A 19,793-nucleotide genomic window follows, 5' to 3' on the forward strand; every position below is an offset into this window, starting at 1 on the left:
TTAGCAGACGGTACTATTTGAATCGCAATTCCATCTGAAATACTGCCAGTGACAACGTTGTTACGGTGCGTTTACACAGCAGCGTTTTTTACCGCTCTGCACCGCTGGCCTTCCCACAGTGCACCACGCTTGGGGGCATGTCAGACAGATTCAGAGCTGTAGTTCTCTTAAATCACTGTTGTAGTTTGTATAATGTCATGGCAAATGTGCAGAAAAAAAAAACATTTTACACACATTAAGCAAAAATCTGATACGCTTTCTAGATCTGACATGATCTTATCTACAAAAAAGATACATCAGACATAAACGTTGACATGTGTACCCTTTTGTTATATTACTCGAAATCTCTGCAAATCAATCGCTAGATTATGACTTGCCACTACACATTCACTGCATGGATAGCGAGTGGCTGCCAGCCTGCATTTCAACGTTGAATGTCAATCGTGTGCCTGGTGAGCTAGCTAGACCATGCAGCTAGCACAGAAGAAAGTTACGTAATGCGACAAAACTGAAATTAAGTACAAAATACACACCATTGACGCCGACAACCTCAGCAACCCTGCGCCAGGCATCATTTTTGTTTTGTTTAAGTCTCTGTAATCCAACATAGACGTACCATACAATACTGGGTATGAAGACACATACGATGAGTTGCTCTTCCATCTTGAAATTGTTAAACCTAGAAATGTTTACCATTACCACGTTACAAGAAACCAACCGATTGGCCAACGCCAGCATTTTCACGCTCCTCATTTACATAAAGTTGAGAAAATCCAACATTCGACACCACGCTCACCTTCCCACAATGCCCTATGCGAGCATTGACGCCCTGGTCGCCTTCCCACAATGCCCTACGCGAGTGTCAACGCCTGGTTTCATTGAAAATAAATTGGAAGACGACACCCCGCTCTGCCCGCCCCGCTGCAGTGTGAACGCACCGTTACAGTAGCTTGTTTCAAAAGGGGGTTTCTTGTTTCAAAGGGTGTTCTTAGTGAATCAGAATCAGAAGAAGGGATTTTATTCGCCATGAGTGTGCACAAACAAGGAATTTACTTTGGCAGGGAGGTGCATACATTAAACATATAGGAATATTGAAACTTAAATATGTGGACTAACTATACAAAAGGAGCAAAGTCTAGCTAATACTAAGGGGAACAAAATAAAATATAAAATATAAGTAGCCATAATTTACAATCTAACCTAAAAAAACATATAGTGCAAAAGAACGATACAATAGTGCAAATTGCAATGTACAGGGTGTCATTGTGCAGATTGTGATTTAAAGTCAGTGTGAGTCCTTGGCCTTGTTATAGTGGCCAACAGCGGATGGGAAGAAACTGAATTATGCAATGTGAGTAGGCTAAATGCTTGAAATATCACTAGAAGGGAAAACTGAGCCACCTGCAACTGAAGCAAGCAAGCACACCCTACAATTTCCCCCAAAATTGTACCCTCTGTAGTTATTTATTTTCCCACCCCTAAGGATCCCTCAATATTTGGACTACATAGACAACGCCGGTGTCATTTGGTTCATCTTGTTAGCGATTCCGTTGCTTGTATTGGGATTTACGTTTCGTTGCACGGTTTAGGCTTGAATTACGTTTTTGTGGCAAAAAGTGCCTTTTGTTGCACAAGGGAACTCGCCAAGGGTGCTAGCCTTAAATCACAACGTCACAAGGTTAGCACACGTGAGCAAAGATGCATAGAAACGACGTGCTAGTAGGACTATCGTGCAGTGGTGTACTAGCAGTATCATACATTTAAGTGCAAGTTCAAGACTTGCATGTACAGTAAGTAATGTCACATTAAATAACGTATTTAAACTCAAGCTTGTGTGGTGCGTCGCTGTCTTCAATGCCACAGCCTAAATTTTATGTAAATAAAACGTGAAGTCATCAATAATGGGCGACAAATGCCGGAGCTAAAATGTATACTTCAAATCACAAGACAGAAGATAACTTGATCGCAGTGTTTCCCACACATGGACTAATTTATGGCGGTGCACCACAGAATCAACACCGGCCGCCACATATTGCATTTTGTTATTATTTTTACAATTTTGTTTACGCTATTTAAAACACGCAGCATATTCGTTCAGCTGCATTTCCTTTCCCTGCTCCCTGCTAACCCTAACCCTAACCCTAACCCTGCTCTCCCTCCGTCTCTTGGTCACTCACGAGTCTCTCTCACATACACAGTCACAATGTCAGCACATGTTAGCAACGACGCATAGATACGCCGTTCTCGACAGTCAGCGATATCAGCGAGCCCTCAGCATTATTAGTACCTTAGCTAAAAGTCTAGGAAATTAGTACTTTTCGCTAGGTAGCTCTACCTATGAACATGTCTTAATCTGTTAGATAAGTGGGTTCCTCTGTGTTCTTTTGGTGAGCAATCTCACATGCCCTACTTACTGGCATCATGGAGCCGACCAGCTAAATAATTATTTAGTATTAGCGTTGCTACCTGCATATACCTACAGCTGGCAGCTCAGTTTTTCTCCTAGATTCAGACCTAGCCCCGGTAAATTGTAGAGCTACCTAACTACTACACTTCTGTAGTAGTGCAGTAACTACTACACCCCACAATTTCCCCAGAAATATTTTCAGGCTTCAACCAGTGCTGCTCAAGCAGAAAGACAGGGTCAGGGAGGGAAAGAGATAGATTCATTAGGCATTGAAGAAAGAGTAGGAGAGGAGGACAGCATCCAGCATGCTGCTGTGAGAGAGCCAGCTGAAGCAACAGGTGGACAAACAGATGTAGAAACAGGTAAGTAAGAAAGCAGAACTCAGGATAAGGGAACTCATTTCTATTCTTCTGTTTCTGGCAAATAGGACTTGAATGGGGTGTGAATTTTGTATAGGGTGTTAAATGTGTGTATTTTGGGTTGGGTGTGTGATTCATTTTTGATTCATATTATGGAACATAATAAACTTCTGTGTAACTAATTATTAACGAAGGAATTATTTTGAAGCACCCCCCCAGTCTGACATGGAACACCCCCCCCCCCTCCAGGCAGACACAGGGACGCAACGGCACAGAGAATCGTTAAAGAATCGGTGAACCGATTCCTTGAACCAGTTCTAAACAAGAAGCGGTTCTCGATACCCATCCTTATAGAGAACACCGTTTCATTATACACTTTCATAATTTTTTAACTGTAAATTAGCAGCAACAAATGTAAACTTTTAATTTATGTAATCTTCATAAATTATAATTATGCATACTCATAAAAATTACCCAAATATTACTTGTGCAAATGACACCCGAAGCACACCCTCTGTAGTTATTATTATTATTATTTTCCCACCCCTAAGGATCCATCAATATTTGGACTACACAGACAACGCCGGTGTCAAAAGGTTTGTCTTGGTCCCGATTGTGTTGCTTATATTTCTATTTTCGTTCAATTTCACGGTTTAGGAGGTTACAACGTTTTTGTGGCAAAAAGTGCCTTTTGTGCACCAAGGGAGCACAGCTCACGTTAGCAACGATGTCAACTTTGTCAAAAGAAACGTTTTTCATTTCTGGCACATTCAAACAATCCCCTCATACCCCCTTTCCACCAAAGTGAACCGGGAGCTAGTTTGGAGCTGGTACTAGAGCCAGTTCGGAGCTGGTTCAAGAACGGAGCTTACTAAGAACCGGTTTACTTTTCCACGGACGAGAGCCACCACAGAGCCACGTCATTAAGTCAATGTATACGTCTCATATTTCCCAGCAACGCTAGCGCGGTAGCTCTAAACACAAACACAACATCAACAATGGCGGACTTTTTGTTGCTGTTGTTGCTCATGGTTTTGCGAACCTACATCGGCATCCAAACAGCGCAAATGTACAAATTAGCAGTTTCATCAATAAAATAAGCACATTATCAGCAACTACACTGACCACTTCTCGATGCATTTTCATTCAGATTCTGATTTACAAGTACCGTTTAGCTAAAATATGAATTGTAAAAACTTAGAGCAATGGCGGCCAAGGCGTTTTGTTGGTCACGGTAACCCTGCCCCAAGCGGTTCTTTGTTGGTTCGTAAACTAGACCAGCTCCGAAGTGGTGCTCATTGCGAACCACGTACAAACCATGTACGAACCACTTTTCCGGTCCCAGTCTGTCGAAAAAGAAAGAACTGGTTCTCGATTAGGCACCGGCTCCGAACCGGCACCCAAAATGCGTTGGTGGAAAAGGGGTATCAGTGAAGTTTGGCAAGCAACGGCAGCTAGACTAGCTTGCTCGTAGCACAATTTACCGGGGTCAACTTCTCCACGCAGGGCTCTAGACTGAGACCAAATGGTCGCATTTGGCATTGTTACTGACAATGATCACTTCCAGCAAACTTCTTTTGAGTTAACCATTTCCCCCTAAATAAATGTCAAGCTTATTTGTTTTTGGAGGCATATTTTCAGTTAACAGATGGTACTGTTCGCGATTCCATATGAGATAGAGCTACTACCGGTGACAACGTTGTTAGAATAAGCATGTTTCAAAGGGGGTTCTTTATTAATGAATTAATGCAATATGAGCAGGCTAAATGCTTGAAAATATCACTAGAAGGAAAAAACTTAAGGGATGTAGAAGTTAGGATTTTTTTTTACAACAGATTGCCCAATTTCTTCATTTTGATGCAACTTTTCAACTGAGGCTACCGTAATATATAGCCCAGTGATTTTCAACCACTGTGCCGCGGCACACTAGTGTGCTGTGAGAGATTGTCAGGTGTGCCGTGAGAAATTCTCAAATTTCACTTAATAAGTTATTAAAAAATAAACATTTATTAATTATTATCTGCAAATAATATGCCATTGTCGAGTGTCTGTAATATAGTTACTGGCAGAGTAATGTAATACTCGTCCGGGTGGCAGCAGGTAGTTAATTGTCTTGTTCCTTCTTGGAGACGAGAATTAATGACGCATGAGACAGGTCGTGGTGATGGAGAAGTTTCAAAAAAAGGAAGAAAGCAAACACAGCAGAAGTGTAGGCTAGTAGTTAGCTACCCTTACGGAACGAAAATATCATGTGATACATTAGGCGATATGTCCATATATGGGATTTAATATTTATATTGTACAGAAATACATGGGATAATATATTGATAAAAAATATATTACTAATATATTATAAACTATAATATATTCATGTAATGTATTGCAATATATTGCAGAATACAGCAATGATTGCCGTTTTCCATATATTGCAACATATTAAACATGAATATATAATATATCTGTTTATATATCCCAAAATATATGCAATTTTATGTCTATAAATACCATCATAATGTATTCCGATTTATATGGGAAAATGTATTGGTAATATATGTAAAGATATAGTGTCACATGTATGTTTAATATATGGTAGAATATATTTGAATTATGTAAAATTATATAGCTGCAAGCAGCAATGGTGAATTCCTCCTTCAAAATGGCAAAATATTGTAAAATTGACATAATAGATAGTTACACCGGGATTACCCAGAAAACTAGAAACTGTTTTGTCAACAAACCAAAAAATGCCTATGTCTGGAGTTGAACCTGGAACCCTTCGTTTACCAGCACAACCCTCTCATCCAATTGAGCCATTCCAAGATCTAGACTTTGCAGTGTTCAGTTACTGAATAATAGAATAAGACGTTTCTCCTATGGCAATCATAGTCACATTTGGTCCAAGCTCAAACAGCTCTAATTCAGTCATATTTTCACATATTAAGGTGAAACTTTGCAGGGGACTTAAGGGGGAAGTCACCTTAAAGCCTATTCCTGACGGGGGAATTCTAATTATATGGAAAGATTTACATTAAATAAATGTACAGATATGTGTTCAATATATTGTGGAATATATTTGAAATATAGGTAAAATTATATGGAAAAATATTTGAAATATATACTGACAATGATCGCTTCCAGCAAACTTCTTTTGAATTAGCCATTTCCCCCTAAGTAAATGTCAATCTTTCGGTTTTAGTACAATTTACGTTTTTGGGGGCACATTTTCAGTTAGCAGGCTATTAATCAGAAGGTTGCCGGTTCGATTCCCGGAAGCACAAAAAGAAGCTGTGTCCCTGGGCAATTCACCCTACTTGCCTCGGGGGGAATGTCCCTGTACTTACTGTAAGTCGCTCTGGATAAGAGCGTCTGCTAAATTACTAAATGTAAATATCACCATATATGTGTGTACATTGTATAGGCATGTTCTCATATATGTACACATGCATTCTACAATATATCTTTCCATATAATTTTACATATATTTAGAATATATTCTACGATATATGAAGCATACATGTGACACTATATCTTTACATATATTACTCATACATTTTCCCATATAAAGCGGCATACATTATGGTGGTTATTTATGAATACATAATTGCATATATTTTGGTATATATTACCACATATGATATATTCATGTTCCATATATTGCAATATATGGAAAACGGCAATCATTGCTGTATTCTGCAATATATTGCAATATATTACATGAATATATATTATAGCTTATAATATATTAGTAAAATAATTATCATCAATATATTATCCCATGTATTTCCATATATAATATATTGGTCAATGTAATGGAAAATAATATATTACAATATAAGCTGCCAGCTGTATGCAGGTAGCAACGTTAGTGCTAAATATGTATTTAGCTGGAAGGCTCAATGACGCCGGGTGAGTAGGGCTTGTGAGACTGCTCACCAAAAGAACGAAGGGGCACCAAGTAGCCTCAACTTTCATAGACTTTTAGCTACGGTACTAATGCTGAGGCCTCGCTGATATCTCTGTCTATGTTACTAACTAGAACATCATATCTATGCTTGTTGCTGAACATGAGATTAAATTGTGACATTAGGCTAGCACTGAGTTCCCTTTGTGCACACAAGGCCACAAAACTTAATTCAAGAGTAAACCGTCAAATGTAACGTTTGCCCAAATACAACCAACTCAATCGGAATCTCAAAGTTTTTTTAGGGGTGGGAAAATAATAAAATAATAACAAATATATATGAGAGAGAACAATGGTTGTGCTCGCCGAAGGCCAATTATATATACTGTTAAGCTACAGTGTCATTTTGTAAAAATTTTGTTCGGTGGTGTGCCGCAAGATTTTTCCAATGTAAAAAATGTGCCATGGCTCTAAAAAAGTTGAAAAACACTGATATAGCCTATCACCATTCCCTCTTGCAGGGGAAATGAGATGACAACTGTTTCCTTCTGCACTTCACTCTTAGTATTTTGAATTAATGAGCAGCAACAAATGTAGGCTTTTAAATCTTCATAAACAATGAGTATGCATTTTTATAGAAAATATACAGAAATATCAGTTGTAAATGTCAGTAAAAAAAACTGACCCATCTGCAACCAACGCAAGCACACCCCACAATTTCCCCAGAAATGTTACCCTCTCTAGTTTTAATTACTTTACCAAGTTAGCTCACTGTGTGTGACTCCTGCGATGCTGCAAGTTGTCACAGCTTGTCAATGTGAATATTTTCAGTAATGAAGTTGTGCTGATTATATATATAAATACACCAATAAGGACTGATAGATTATCATAAAAATAAGGCAAGGCCTTATTCTGTTCATTAATATTTACATTTGTCTAATGTCTACTGCAGAGAACACAGGTAAACAGAAATCCCACTGTAAATCCCAGTGCCCCCGTCTCCCTAAATTTCACTTATATTGTCAATACAGCATAGTCAGACCACAACACAAAGTGGTCAGAACAATGGGTCTGAAAAAATGAAAGTCTTGGAGCAACACAAGCTAATATACTACTTCTTCAACCTGGGATCAAAGACACTGTAGACTAATGATTGCTCCTCCTTGTAGAACCTTGTTCACAGCAAAAGCATAAGGGTTCGGGACAATGTGGTTGCAGGTGGCCAATAGCACAGACTCCACATACCTAAAGTGTGATATACTCCGGCTCAGGCCGTTGTGTTTACCATTTAGGAGAGAACGTTGTTAAAATCCAAGAAACTGACCTAATCTTTAATCTACAAAATGTATGTTCTGGTTTATAGTCCTCCCCTGTCCTCTTAAATGGTTTGAGGGCTCTGGGACTTTAATATATTAAAACAGGTTAGAATTGAGTTACAAATTGAGAGAAATCAGGAGGATTGACTTCTCTCCAGTTCATGAAATACATAGTTCACCCGAGGGATGGTGAAGACGTGCAAATAAACCAGACAGAAAAATGAAAAGAAGGTATTCTCCGTCAAGCTTTAAGAGTTTGACAAAGCATAAGAAACTCACTGGCTATTTTCACAGATGCAACAGTATAAACACACACTCACCCCAGGTTGAGGTGCTTCAGCTTCTGTAGGCTGCTGATCTGTGTGGGCAGCTCTTCAATCTGGTTGTTGAAAACATTCAAAACCTCCAGGTTCTTCAGGTCTGCAATGTTGGGAGGAACGACTGAGGAAAATGTGAAATGGAAAATGTGAAATTTGTGAAAGAATGAGAATTCAAGAAACAAAACAGTGAAAATGAGAGTGAAATAGATCAAACTACAAGTCTCAATTTCAAGCCTTCCATTCATCTGAGCACATCAACGTTGCAAACTCCATCACTTCAAACATCAACCACAACCTAGAATCAAAAAATGAACATAGCGGCTAAACAGTGATACACCACCCTGTTAAAAACATCAGTGCAACATGGCTTGACTAAACAATCTAATAATCGCTAGGTTCACTGACTGGATGTCTTGAACGGTTGAATTAGTTGCCTCTATGACCGAGGCCAAGGGTTTGCCATCTTAATGATGAGTCATTTAGCATAATTGATAAGTCACACATTACCTACCCTGCAACCCACACCTCCCCCACCACCCTTACTCCTCCTCCTCTCTGATCAGGTAAATCTAGAGAGGACAAAGATTTATGCGTAAGAGACAGGAGGGGGGGAGGTAAGTTTGATCAATGGTAAAGACAGAGACGGGATGGATGGAGGAATGGAGTGAGAGGCATACACAAACAGACCAGGTGAACATGACACGAATGGCCCTAGGGAGATCACGATGGCCGAGAGTTGTTCTGGCATACTGATAATGTATCAGAAAGGGTGTGTGTGAAGTGAAACTTCAAAAACACTTTTCAAATCCCGCACACCCCAAGGAAGTAGAGAAATTGTCATTTTCAAACTGGAAATTAACTGTTGTGTTTAATTATCAGACATTTAGGTCTCAGAAAGAAAACCGATCATAAAAAAACTGGTGTGCTTTCAACAACCTCTTTTGAACCTATTTGCCCTTCAAACAAAGGTTTACATTTCTGACTTGACTTCAGAGGGAATTTATGACAGAGCCTTTAACTTTGTAAACTCTCCAATTACCTTTAATCATTTATTTTAGGATTATGAACATAGTTGGACCACATCTGACCAGGAGGCTCAGTTATAAAACTGTGCGTAGAATTCATGTGAAAATGTTGTGTACAATTGAAATACAGAAAGAGTACGCACAAAAATATTTCGATTTATAAAACAGGGTGCACGCCCATCCCACTGGGTTTGGTGGACACAGTGTGGGTATGATTACATTGACAGTCATGTGCAACGAACATGTGATAACATATGAAGCTTAGCGCAAGTTCAGTCAGGCGAGACCGAACCCTGCACTCGGGCACACATGATAATGTTCCACTATTCACTCCCTTCGCTAAGAACGCTCTCTCCTTTCCCTCTTTCTCATATCGGGCTGTCATCTGGGTTTCAATAGGCAATCTTTTAGCCACTCTATTAATTAGCGGTGACAGAACTTTCCCCGCCTGCCAGCCTATCATAATGATGCCGTGCCTTTATGTTTCTCCCCGTTTAGTGTGTCCATGCTACCCAAGGAGGTGACGCTCCCCGTTGTCGGCTGCCGCTACCACCACCAGTGACTGGACTCCGTGGGGGATTCCTCGTCGGATACAGGGCAGACGCCCTTTGATCATTTTATTTCCCATGGGGTCTAAGCTCCAAACACTTGTAGTACAGTTATCATTCTGTAAATAAACATCACCTTACTCATCAAGGTCTCTCCTGATTGAAATGTGACACTGTGCATTCGTATCTGTCTGACTGAGGCAACAGCATAATCTAAAATTCATAACATTGAATTTCATAACATTTAGGAAGTGTTGAAACATTTACGATCCAATCAAATACGATTTGCCATTAAACTGTACAAATATTAGGGGGGTTCTTTTGCATGAACAGATATCTGTTTTTTTGGGAAATCATGTTTTTTGAGTGTACGCTCCAGGGAACTCTTCATGTGAGAGGTTATATAAAAAAATATTTGCCCCAATGTAATCAATTTGAAGGATTTTCTTTTTTTCATCCTGCTGCTATCAGAGTAACAGTTACACCTTTTTTTGTGTGCATGCATGAGTCAAAGTGTGTACGGAGGACCACACATTCTTGCGTAAAGTTTGAATTTTCATCATCCCAAAGTTATCGTAGGAACTGTTTTACACATTCTTTTGTGCATATGCAACCTATATAAATAGGCCACAGGGGTTTACTCATGTTTCAATGTGTTATTGGGTTGACCAAAATGGTTGGTAGGCTATAGGATATGACAAAAGCAAAGTAAACATTGGGGCCAAGAACATTTTGTAATTATAGTCTGAGAACACAGCACTTGAAAGTAAGTTTTAAAAGGTGTTCTTAATTTTAACAGTGCAACCAACCGGAATGTTATTAAAAGGATTAGGGCTGTCCCTCAACTAAGATTTTCTTTGGTCGACCAAGACTCGACTAAAACGTCTGAAAATCGACTAATCGAACTTTAAATGCTTTAAAAAAATAAATAAAAAAAACGAACAAACATTTTCGCGATCTGATGGCTCAATGGCTGCTGGACATTGCAGATTCAGCCGCTAATAGCCTACTAATATTAGGGTTAGGGATTCGTATCACCAGTCCTGTTGTAACTGAATGCTGATGGTATTTAGTATCTCTTACAATGTACTATAAATTAAAAATATTGTTTGTTTAACATGCAAATCATCAGAGCGCGCTTATCACTGACTGAAAACTTGCAGCATGCGAACTTGCGTAGAAGCTGAGTGGGGAACGTTGCAACAGAGAAAGATTTTGTTGTCTTGGCCTGAGAAGATAATGTCATTCGATTTGGATGTATTTCTTATAGTGCTGTCAAACGATTAAAATATTTAATCGCGATTAATCGCATTAATGTCATAGTTAACTCGCGATTAATCACAATTAATCGCACATTTTTATCTATTCTAAATGTCCCTGAATTCTTTTTGTCCCAATCTTTTTTCAACTTTTAATGCTCTTATCAACATAGAAAAGTGGTTCGGATTACTTTGTGCAAATATTTTTTTTATTGAAAACAACATTGCAATCGCCTGGCTTTGACGAGGGGACAGAGAATTCGCATCAGCTGTGTGCTTGGCCATCAAGTGGTATTTCAGACTGGACGTGCTGCGATGATAGCTCAGTTTACAACGACAAAACACACAGATCACTGGTCTTGTCAATAGAACCATTTGGCAACTTTTTAAAAGCAAATTTTCCATTCAGAATCTTATTGGCATCCATTTCGGCATCTCGCGCTCGTCATCCACTCAAAACGTAACGTTAGCCTACTACCAGAGAATGTATAATATCCGTAAACGGGCTCTGCTACTACTCTTTAGCCAGCTCGCAAGCCAAACAAGTGTGTGTGGCGTGCCTGTTGTTTTGTTTCCGGTCTAGCTAGATCCGGTGTGGTGTTGTAGTTTTTCTAACGTCGGTAGTTGTTGCAACAGCATGTGAAAAAAACTACAAAGTTTGCTAGGCCAAAAAGAGCGTTAATCGCGCGATAAAATAATTGACGCCGTTAATTTGGGTTTGCGTTAACGCCGTTAATAACGCGTTAAACTGACAGCACTAATTTCTTATAATAGGCTTATTAATTTTTCAACCCAGGGCATTGACTTTAGTAGGGCTAGACCAACTTACGTTTTTCAGGTGGTAGGCTACATCATATTTGACGTCGAACTATGAAAACTAAACTGTGTTGGCAGTTTGCAATCAACGTTTTTCGAGTCACCCGGTACTTTGTCAATCTAAATGTACTTTAATGAAATGCTGCCATACCACAGATTTATTTCTTTTCCATTTTGACTAATAACACTGACAAAGTAGGCAAGTTTGTAGTTCTGCAGCCAATTGTGCTTGTGCAGTGTGCAAAATACCAAAACAAAACAAAGCACAGATTAATGAAAGGGAAAACAGTAACACGTTTTCTTTTAAATAATTAGAGTTGGTTCATATGTCTTAAATAATATAATCTACAATTTCTGTTGAACATTTTGTTAATTCAGCAATGATGACACAAGCGGGAATCAGATCTCACACTGCCATATGGCAGCTCTACTAAAAAAATCTTAGTCAACCAAGAGGATATCGACCAGAAAATCGACTAGTCGACTAAGTGGGGACAGCCCTAAAAATGATGTCTCTGTAGTCTATTGCTTTAAGACCGTGCTTGTATGTCTTTCACAAAGGTTGACCTTGGATTTTTAAAATCTATTGCATTTCTTCTGTGACGGTCTCCATGGGTCATGTGAGTATGGTGAATCAATGCAAATATAGTCCAGAGTCAGATGACCAAAGTACACATCACTTCTTCCAAAGATGAAGAACTAACAGACCAAATCAGTAGTTCACTCTTTTCATGCGCAACCGATGGTAGGAGTGGCGTTTATTAAGGTTGCATGTTTGCAGAATAGCATGAGTTTAAAGTAGCATGCAGCAGCCCAAAGGGAATTTTTCTTAAGTGTGTGTGCATCTTAAATTAATTAAAATTAATTGGGATCAGTTACATTTTGTTGTGTGTGCATAGGTTGGTGTAACTGATCTGAAACTCCACTGCAAATAATGTTGAGAGAGATTGATAGTAATAAGGAAGAGCCATGTTATCAATTAGCAAGGAAAGGGTCCACCCAAGCTCTGATTAGCATATCACTTTCTCCCTCTCACTTGTATCCCATCTCTCTTCATTCCTCAGTTTCCATCCACCTAATCTCTCTTTTTGCAAGTACAATCCCCCTGTACGTTTACCTCACTGATGAAAGACTGTCCAAATGTCACCATAATTCCTGACTGCCTTCAAAACGTTAAAAAAGACAACATTATCTTTTATAAATGGGGCTTTTTAAAGCAAGTAGGGCAAGATCAGAGAATTTCAGAGCACAAAAACAACTGCAGTGTTATGAAAAAGAATAAAGTCATGGACTAAAGAATAAGACTCACAATGCATCCTCCTTCATAGGACAAATTAATACCATCAATAACTAAAATTCTGTTTTACCCACATACATATCGCAACACACCTTTTCCACCCGTAGGTATGAGGGAATGGATGATAATGATCCTAATTAGCTCACCTAAAATGTCTTTGATCTTCTCTATAAATAGACGGGATAAATGTGTAATCTCCTTGGCTGTGATGGTCACAGACAATTAGTAGAGACGGGGACAGGGAGATGCACACAGGTAAACAAAGAGCCAAATAATTTGTTTTCTACACACAGATTAGAAGCCGAGTCCTTCACTGAAAATAAGAGGACAGCTTCTTTAAGAAACCTCAAGAAACATAAGGTATTGTCAGATCGTAGTGAAAGTCTACTTCACTAGTTTAGTAAGTAGATATATGTGTAGTTGGCAGGGCCGGCCCAAGCCTTTATGGGGCTTTAAGCAAAATTGATTTGGGGGCCCCTCGGTGTCGCTTATCGTTGCCAAAAAAAAAAAAAAAGAATACATAAATTTTTACATAATACATTAAACTGTAATTTCATGTGTTCTTGGGGGCCCTCTGGTAGCCACAGGGGCCCTAAGCAGCAGCTTAGTTTGCTTATTCCTTGGGCCGGCCCTGGTAGTTGGGCCATGTGCATCATGACGATCTGGGTCAGATTTGTGGGATCGTTTTTTCCTTATGGGACCATTTAAATTTGCCTCACTTAACTAGAAATACTAAGTAAATTTGCAAATTTTTGGGGCAACTGCATTGCCCCAAAAATATTGCCCCAAATATTATCCGAATATATATGGCAGTGAATAAACCGAATCATTGGCCGAAAGCATGTCATATCCCAGTACAATACGTGGCACTGTTTTCATTACAACTAGTGGTGATACAGCCCTTTCCGCTTGACCTCTTCACCACTACCAACAACAACATCCCCATTTCGAGAAAGACGGCAAACGGAGAGCAAGGTGAAGCTATGTCCCTCTACATTTTGTGCATGATGACAATAGGAGTACTACGAATGCAAACGGCGCTATTGACTCGCGTTGTTTGTTTGTTTCTGCCGGGCCGGCTCCCGGCAGCGACAACTTATCGTCTTTTTTTACTTCCAGGTCACGATCTGGGAGGGAGGGCTGCAGGATCTCAAGCATGCGCAAAGACACAGAGTCCAGTCCATCGTCCAATTCACCGTTTACAAGCATGCGATGTCCGAATTATCAACCGACTCGGATCGAGTCATCTCGGGGTGTCGATCGGATCGTACTTGGACCGCAATTATTCGAACAAAGGTGTTTACAAGAAACGGATAATTCTATTTCAGTCCAAATAAGCCAGTATTTCGAATCCATGTAAACGCAGTGAGTGAATACACTGTGAAAAAGGTAGGCTAGACTTTGGTATGGAGCAAGGCAACCGCCCCAAAGACACATTTCCATTTCTGGAAATCTTCTAATCTAGGTGTTTGAACAAAATCTATTTGTTGCAAATCTCAGTGTTGCAAAACAAAACCTAAATATGACACAAATGTTGCCCCCTACCACAAACTTTAAACATCACACTGTTCTAACAGGGGATGAAAAAGGTTAAGGTCTCTCCAAATATCCCCAACATGGTGAGTTTAGAAAGAATACAGCCCCTCTCACCCCCATCACCCTGTGTGACTCCCCAGTCAACACTGTGGAGTCCTTCCGCTTCCTGGGTACTATCCTCTCCCAGGACCTCAAGTGGGAACTGAACATAAGCGCCCTCACCAAGAAAGCACAACAGAGGATGTACAGCTGAAGAAATTCAACCTGCCAAGGACAATGATGGTGCACTTCTACACAGCCATCATTGAGTCCATCCTCACCACCTCCATCACCATCTGGTACACCATCAGCGTATCATCTGCACTGCTGAGAAGGTGATTGGCTGCAATCTGCCTACCCTCGAGGACCTGCACACCTCGAGGACCCTGAGGCGAGTGAGGAAGATTGTGGCCGATTCCTCACACCCTGGACACACTCTGTTTCAACCACTCCCCCCCAGCAGAAGGCTGCGGTCCATCAGGACCAAAACCACACGCCACAAGAACAGTTTCTTTCCTTCTGCTTCTAGCCTTCTTAACAAGGACCCAAACTGACACTGACACTGTCACTTTAACATATTCAGTATTATTTGTATTCTATATTATTTTGTATTTTATATTATACTGTATTTTTATTTTATATTATATTGTATAGCTCTGCCAGTAGTTTATTTTAATTTGTTGCACATTTTCTACATTTGCCTTTTGTTCATTCGTTCTTTGTTCATTAAACACAATTCAGATTCTGATTGAAATGGACAAGATAGAATAAGTGTGCTCTCTAGTGGTCTTGGTTAGTAGTACAGAAGGCCACATACTGTAGGGTTGTGGCAAATCATCATACAAATACACAGTAAAATACTTGAGAGTAACCACAGAGGATGAAAAGAGAGAAAGACACAGAGAATAATCATGACTTACTTGTGAGCTTGTTGTGACTAAGAACCAGCTGCGTGATGTTGGACAAGGTGACTGAAACATAAAAGACATATACAATCAGCCCACTATCAACAAGTCATACTTCAATATTTTCTGCATTTATATGTTACCATTCATCTCAAATTCTAAATGTTAGGCCTATTTGTGATCTGTATTGTAAAAGATTGACACTTGTAACTACCCAGTTGTGTTCTATTGCAGATTTATATCTTTAATGAACAATTATTGCCATAATAAAGAAAATAATTAAAATATGAATTTAGTTTTTAACAGCATTCCAGCGGGGTGGAACAGACAAGCCTTAATGTCCTTACATAGTCCTGGGATGTCCAGCATGTTGGATATCCCTCTGTCGCACATGTCCACCTCAGGTATATTCTTATCCCGACTCTCCTCCACAATTTTCTTCAAAGACTTTGACATCTTCTACAATTAAACACCATACATAGGGAGTCAGATGGCTGAGCGGTTAGCGAATCGGGCTATTAATCATAAGGTTGCCGATTCGATTCCAAGACTTGAAAAATTACGTTGTGTCCTTGTGCAAGGCACTTTACCCTACTTGCCACGGGGGAATGTGTCTGTACTTACTGTAAGTCGCTCTGGATAAAAGCGTCTGCTAAATGACTACATGTAAATGTAACATATACAAATAATGTGAGTAGTGCTAGTGAAAATCTACTCCACGGATCGGCTAGGGCGAGTTTAAATGCAGTGAGATGTCAAAGTTAAGAAAAGCAACACACTTCAAAGTTTTTTCAGAGAAGTAATCGTATTGTATCTTTAACAGAAATCCTACCTTTTAGTCTGCAATGGATAATGGGTAAAAATTGCTCTAAAAAGGTACGACTTTTGGTAATTATTTTGTAGACAGAGCTACCACTACACACCCAAACGGAAGTCGATGTGCGTGTCATAGAATTCTCAAGCTTCCATAAAAGGGAACTTCCTACAAACGGATGTAGGCTTTGTAAACGACAACAAAAAAACAGCTTCAAGCGTAGTTTCCTTTTTCATCAAATAACTTTTCAATAGCCATAAGACAAAAAGGAAAGTTTATACAGTAGGATCAACGGCTTGGTCCCGTATATTTGTGGTCTTTTTAAGCAGGATGTTGCAACAAAAATAGGCTCCGCAGTGAAACAATAGGTATGGCAAGCCGTTTAATCATTTATTTCTATAAACATACTAGTCATTATTTTAAAGTTAGCCTACTAGTAGGCTACTTATTCTTTAGTTATTAGTAACTAATCCAATAGTTACTAGTATATATTCCCGTTTTACTAGTAACTTTTCATTTGAGTAACTATTCTTTAGTTAGGCTACTAGTAACTAATCCAATTATTACTAGTATTTATTCCCGTTTTACTAGTAACTTTTCATTAGATAGGCTACTAGTACCTGTTTTTTAGGTACTATTAACTAATCCAATTCTTACTAGTATCTATTCCCGTTTTAGTAGTAACATTTTAAATTTTACTATCAAGTAGTCATTTTTAAAATGACTAATGACTTAAAAAAAGCAATGATGAGTAAAAACGCGGGTTAAAATGGGCTAATCAATAAACAACTTCATCACCAAACCAAAGCTTGGACAACTTGGTCTGATAATATTAGTAGAATGTGCAACAAGTTTGAAGTTTCTATGTTCATTTTTGATAAAGATATTGAGGAAATACTGGAAAATTTGTATTTTGATTTATTGGCTATGGGTTAATCAATAATCAACATTGTCACCAAACCAAAGGTTGAACAACTTGGTCATTTAGTAGTAGAATCATTTGAAACAGGTCTGAAGGTTCTGTGGTCATTTTTGGCACAGATATTGAGGAAATACTTGAACATTTGTGTTGTTATTGATTTATTGGCTATGACCCTGGTTAATCAATAATCGTCTTATCACCAAACCCTTCACATTTCAACCTTCATATTCTTTTTGTTTTTGATAAACGAAAAATGCCTGAGCTTGAGTTAGCTTCGACATGATACCTTGTATTAAGCATGGATGGTTTAAGGGCTGTACAGTAGTTCATCCACCCTTACATTGGGGGGAACACTATCGATACCCTTTGTTCACCAGTTATTATAGTTCATGAGTAGTTTAATATCTGACGATCATTTGTTAGATGCCTTCTGTATTGTACACTGAGACATTAAATCATCTCATAAACGGGCTGCATGACGTCTGACGTGTGATCTGTCGGTGCGGAGGAGACACCAGAGAAAGAAGACAATATATCTTAACGATTATTTGTATTTTCCCATGGGACCACTGTGGTATCATCCCTGTATAATTAATATATCTCATATGTATTTTGTCCAAGAATAACTGGTGGAAGTTGTGGTTCAATGGCAAAATGTACGAACCAGAAGAATCAGCACTACAACAACACCTCCAGCTGAACCTCGCCAAAACTGAACTTCTCATCATCCCGGCTAAACCCTCCATCTCCCACGATCTGTCAATCACCCTGGGATCTGCGACGGTGACCCCCTCATCCTCTGCCAGGAACCTCGGGGTTACCATGGATGACGAGCTCTCCCTCACGGGCCACATCGCCGCAGTCTCCCGGTCTTGTAGATTTACCCTCTACAACATCCGGAAGATCAGGAGATACCTGTCTGAGCACTCCACCCAGCTGCTAGTCCAAGCACTGGTCCTCTCCAAGTTGGACTACTGCAACTCGCTGCTCGCTGGTCTCCCAGCATGTGCAACCCGCCCTCTTCAGAGGATTCAGAACGCGGCGGCCCGCCTGGTCTACAATCTACCCAGACGCTCCCATGTTACCCCGCTCCTCATCTCTCTCCACTGGCTACCCATCAACGCCCGTATCAGATTCAAGACCCTGGTACTGACCTTCCGAGCAGTGAACGGGACTGCACCCGTCTACATCAAGTCTCTCCTGCAACCTTACACCCCCACCCGTCACCTACGGTCTTCTTCAGACAACCGCCTGGTGGTCCCACCGCTCAAGACTGCCCGGTCCCAACACAAGCTCTTCTCCTGCCTGGCCCCCCAATGGTGGAACCAGCTCCCCACCTCCATCAGGGACACTGACTGTCTCCCTACCTTCAAGAAAAGGCTCAAGACGCACTTGTTCCGGGAGTACAACGGCACTTAAGAATGCTTGGCTGGACTTGTTAGTTTCCTCCAGGATCACAATGACTCTTATTAAGTGACTCATTGCTCTTTTAGGTTAGATATAATGAAGCTAAGTCTTGTACTCGCTGTGAAATATGTTACTGTTGATTGTCCTCTACAGGTACAGTCCTGCACTTTTGTGGTTCATGTTGTTTTAATTTGTAACTTGTATAACAGCATGCTCTTATGGGTCTTCCCTTTTGGCACTTGTTTAGCTTTTTCACAATGTATGCTTCATGTTTTTGGCTACTTGCAATGTTTGGGACAATCTCGTTGTTATGTTCAGTGACCTATGCTCTTTTGTAAAGCTCTCTCTTGGAAGTCGCTTTGGATAAAAGCGTCTGCTAAATGAATAAATGTAAATGTAACAAGCTGGATGATTATCAATGACATTTTCTGTTTTGAGTATGTTTCAATTTAATAGCTATTTCTTGATTATGCTATATATGAATGCTAAGAGAATTCATTGTGAATTGTGTTGCCGATGATGAACTAAGCAGAACGGACCACACTACTTAAGGCCTTGCGGTCCCTGTCTGTGCAGCTCCCATACCACACTGTGATGCAACCAGTCAGTATGCTCTCTATAGTGCATCTGTAAAAGTTCGTGAGGATGTCCATGCTGAACTTCTTCAGTCTCCTCAGGAAGAAGACGCGTTTACGGGCCACTTTGACTACTTTGTCCGTGTAAACAGACCAGGTGAGATCATTGCTGATGTTCACCCCGAGGAACTTGAAGCAACTGACCTTCTCCACTTCGGATCCGTTGATGTGTAGGGGTGCATGCTCCTCCTCCTGCCGCCTCCTATAGTCCCCAATCATGTCCTTGGTCTTGCTGACGTTGAGAGAGGTTATTGTCCTGACACCATGATTTCAGGGTATCAACCTCC

At 39.9% G+C, this 19,793-nt stretch overlaps 1 protein-coding gene across 1 annotated transcript in view; it reads right to left on the reverse strand.

Moving 5' to 3' along the window:
- Window positions 1–16,874, reverse strand: part of rsu1 (Ras suppressor protein 1) — a 103,912-nt gene extending 87,038 nt beyond the window's left edge. The window contains exons 1-4 of the mRNA XM_084703398.1: window positions 16,561–16,874; window positions 16,076–16,187; window positions 15,744–15,794; window positions 8,304–8,424 (exon numbers count right to left, since the gene is read on the reverse strand). Coding sequence (XP_084559524.1) covers window positions 8,304–8,424; window positions 15,744–15,794; window positions 16,076–16,184 — 281 coding nt within the window. The 5' untranslated portion in view covers window positions 16,185–16,187; window positions 16,561–16,874. The remainder of the gene's footprint in view (window positions 1–8,303; window positions 8,425–15,743; window positions 15,795–16,075; window positions 16,188–16,560) is intronic.
- Between the last annotated feature and the right edge of the window lie 2,919 nt (window positions 16,875–19,793).

The sequence above is a fragment of the Hypomesus nipponensis genome, chromosome 8 (assembly GCF_054491055.1).
Source record: "Hypomesus nipponensis isolate SF chromosome 8, ASM5449105v1, whole genome shotgun sequence".
NCBI lineage: Eukaryota > Metazoa > Chordata > Actinopteri > Osmeriformes > Osmeridae > Hypomesus > Hypomesus nipponensis.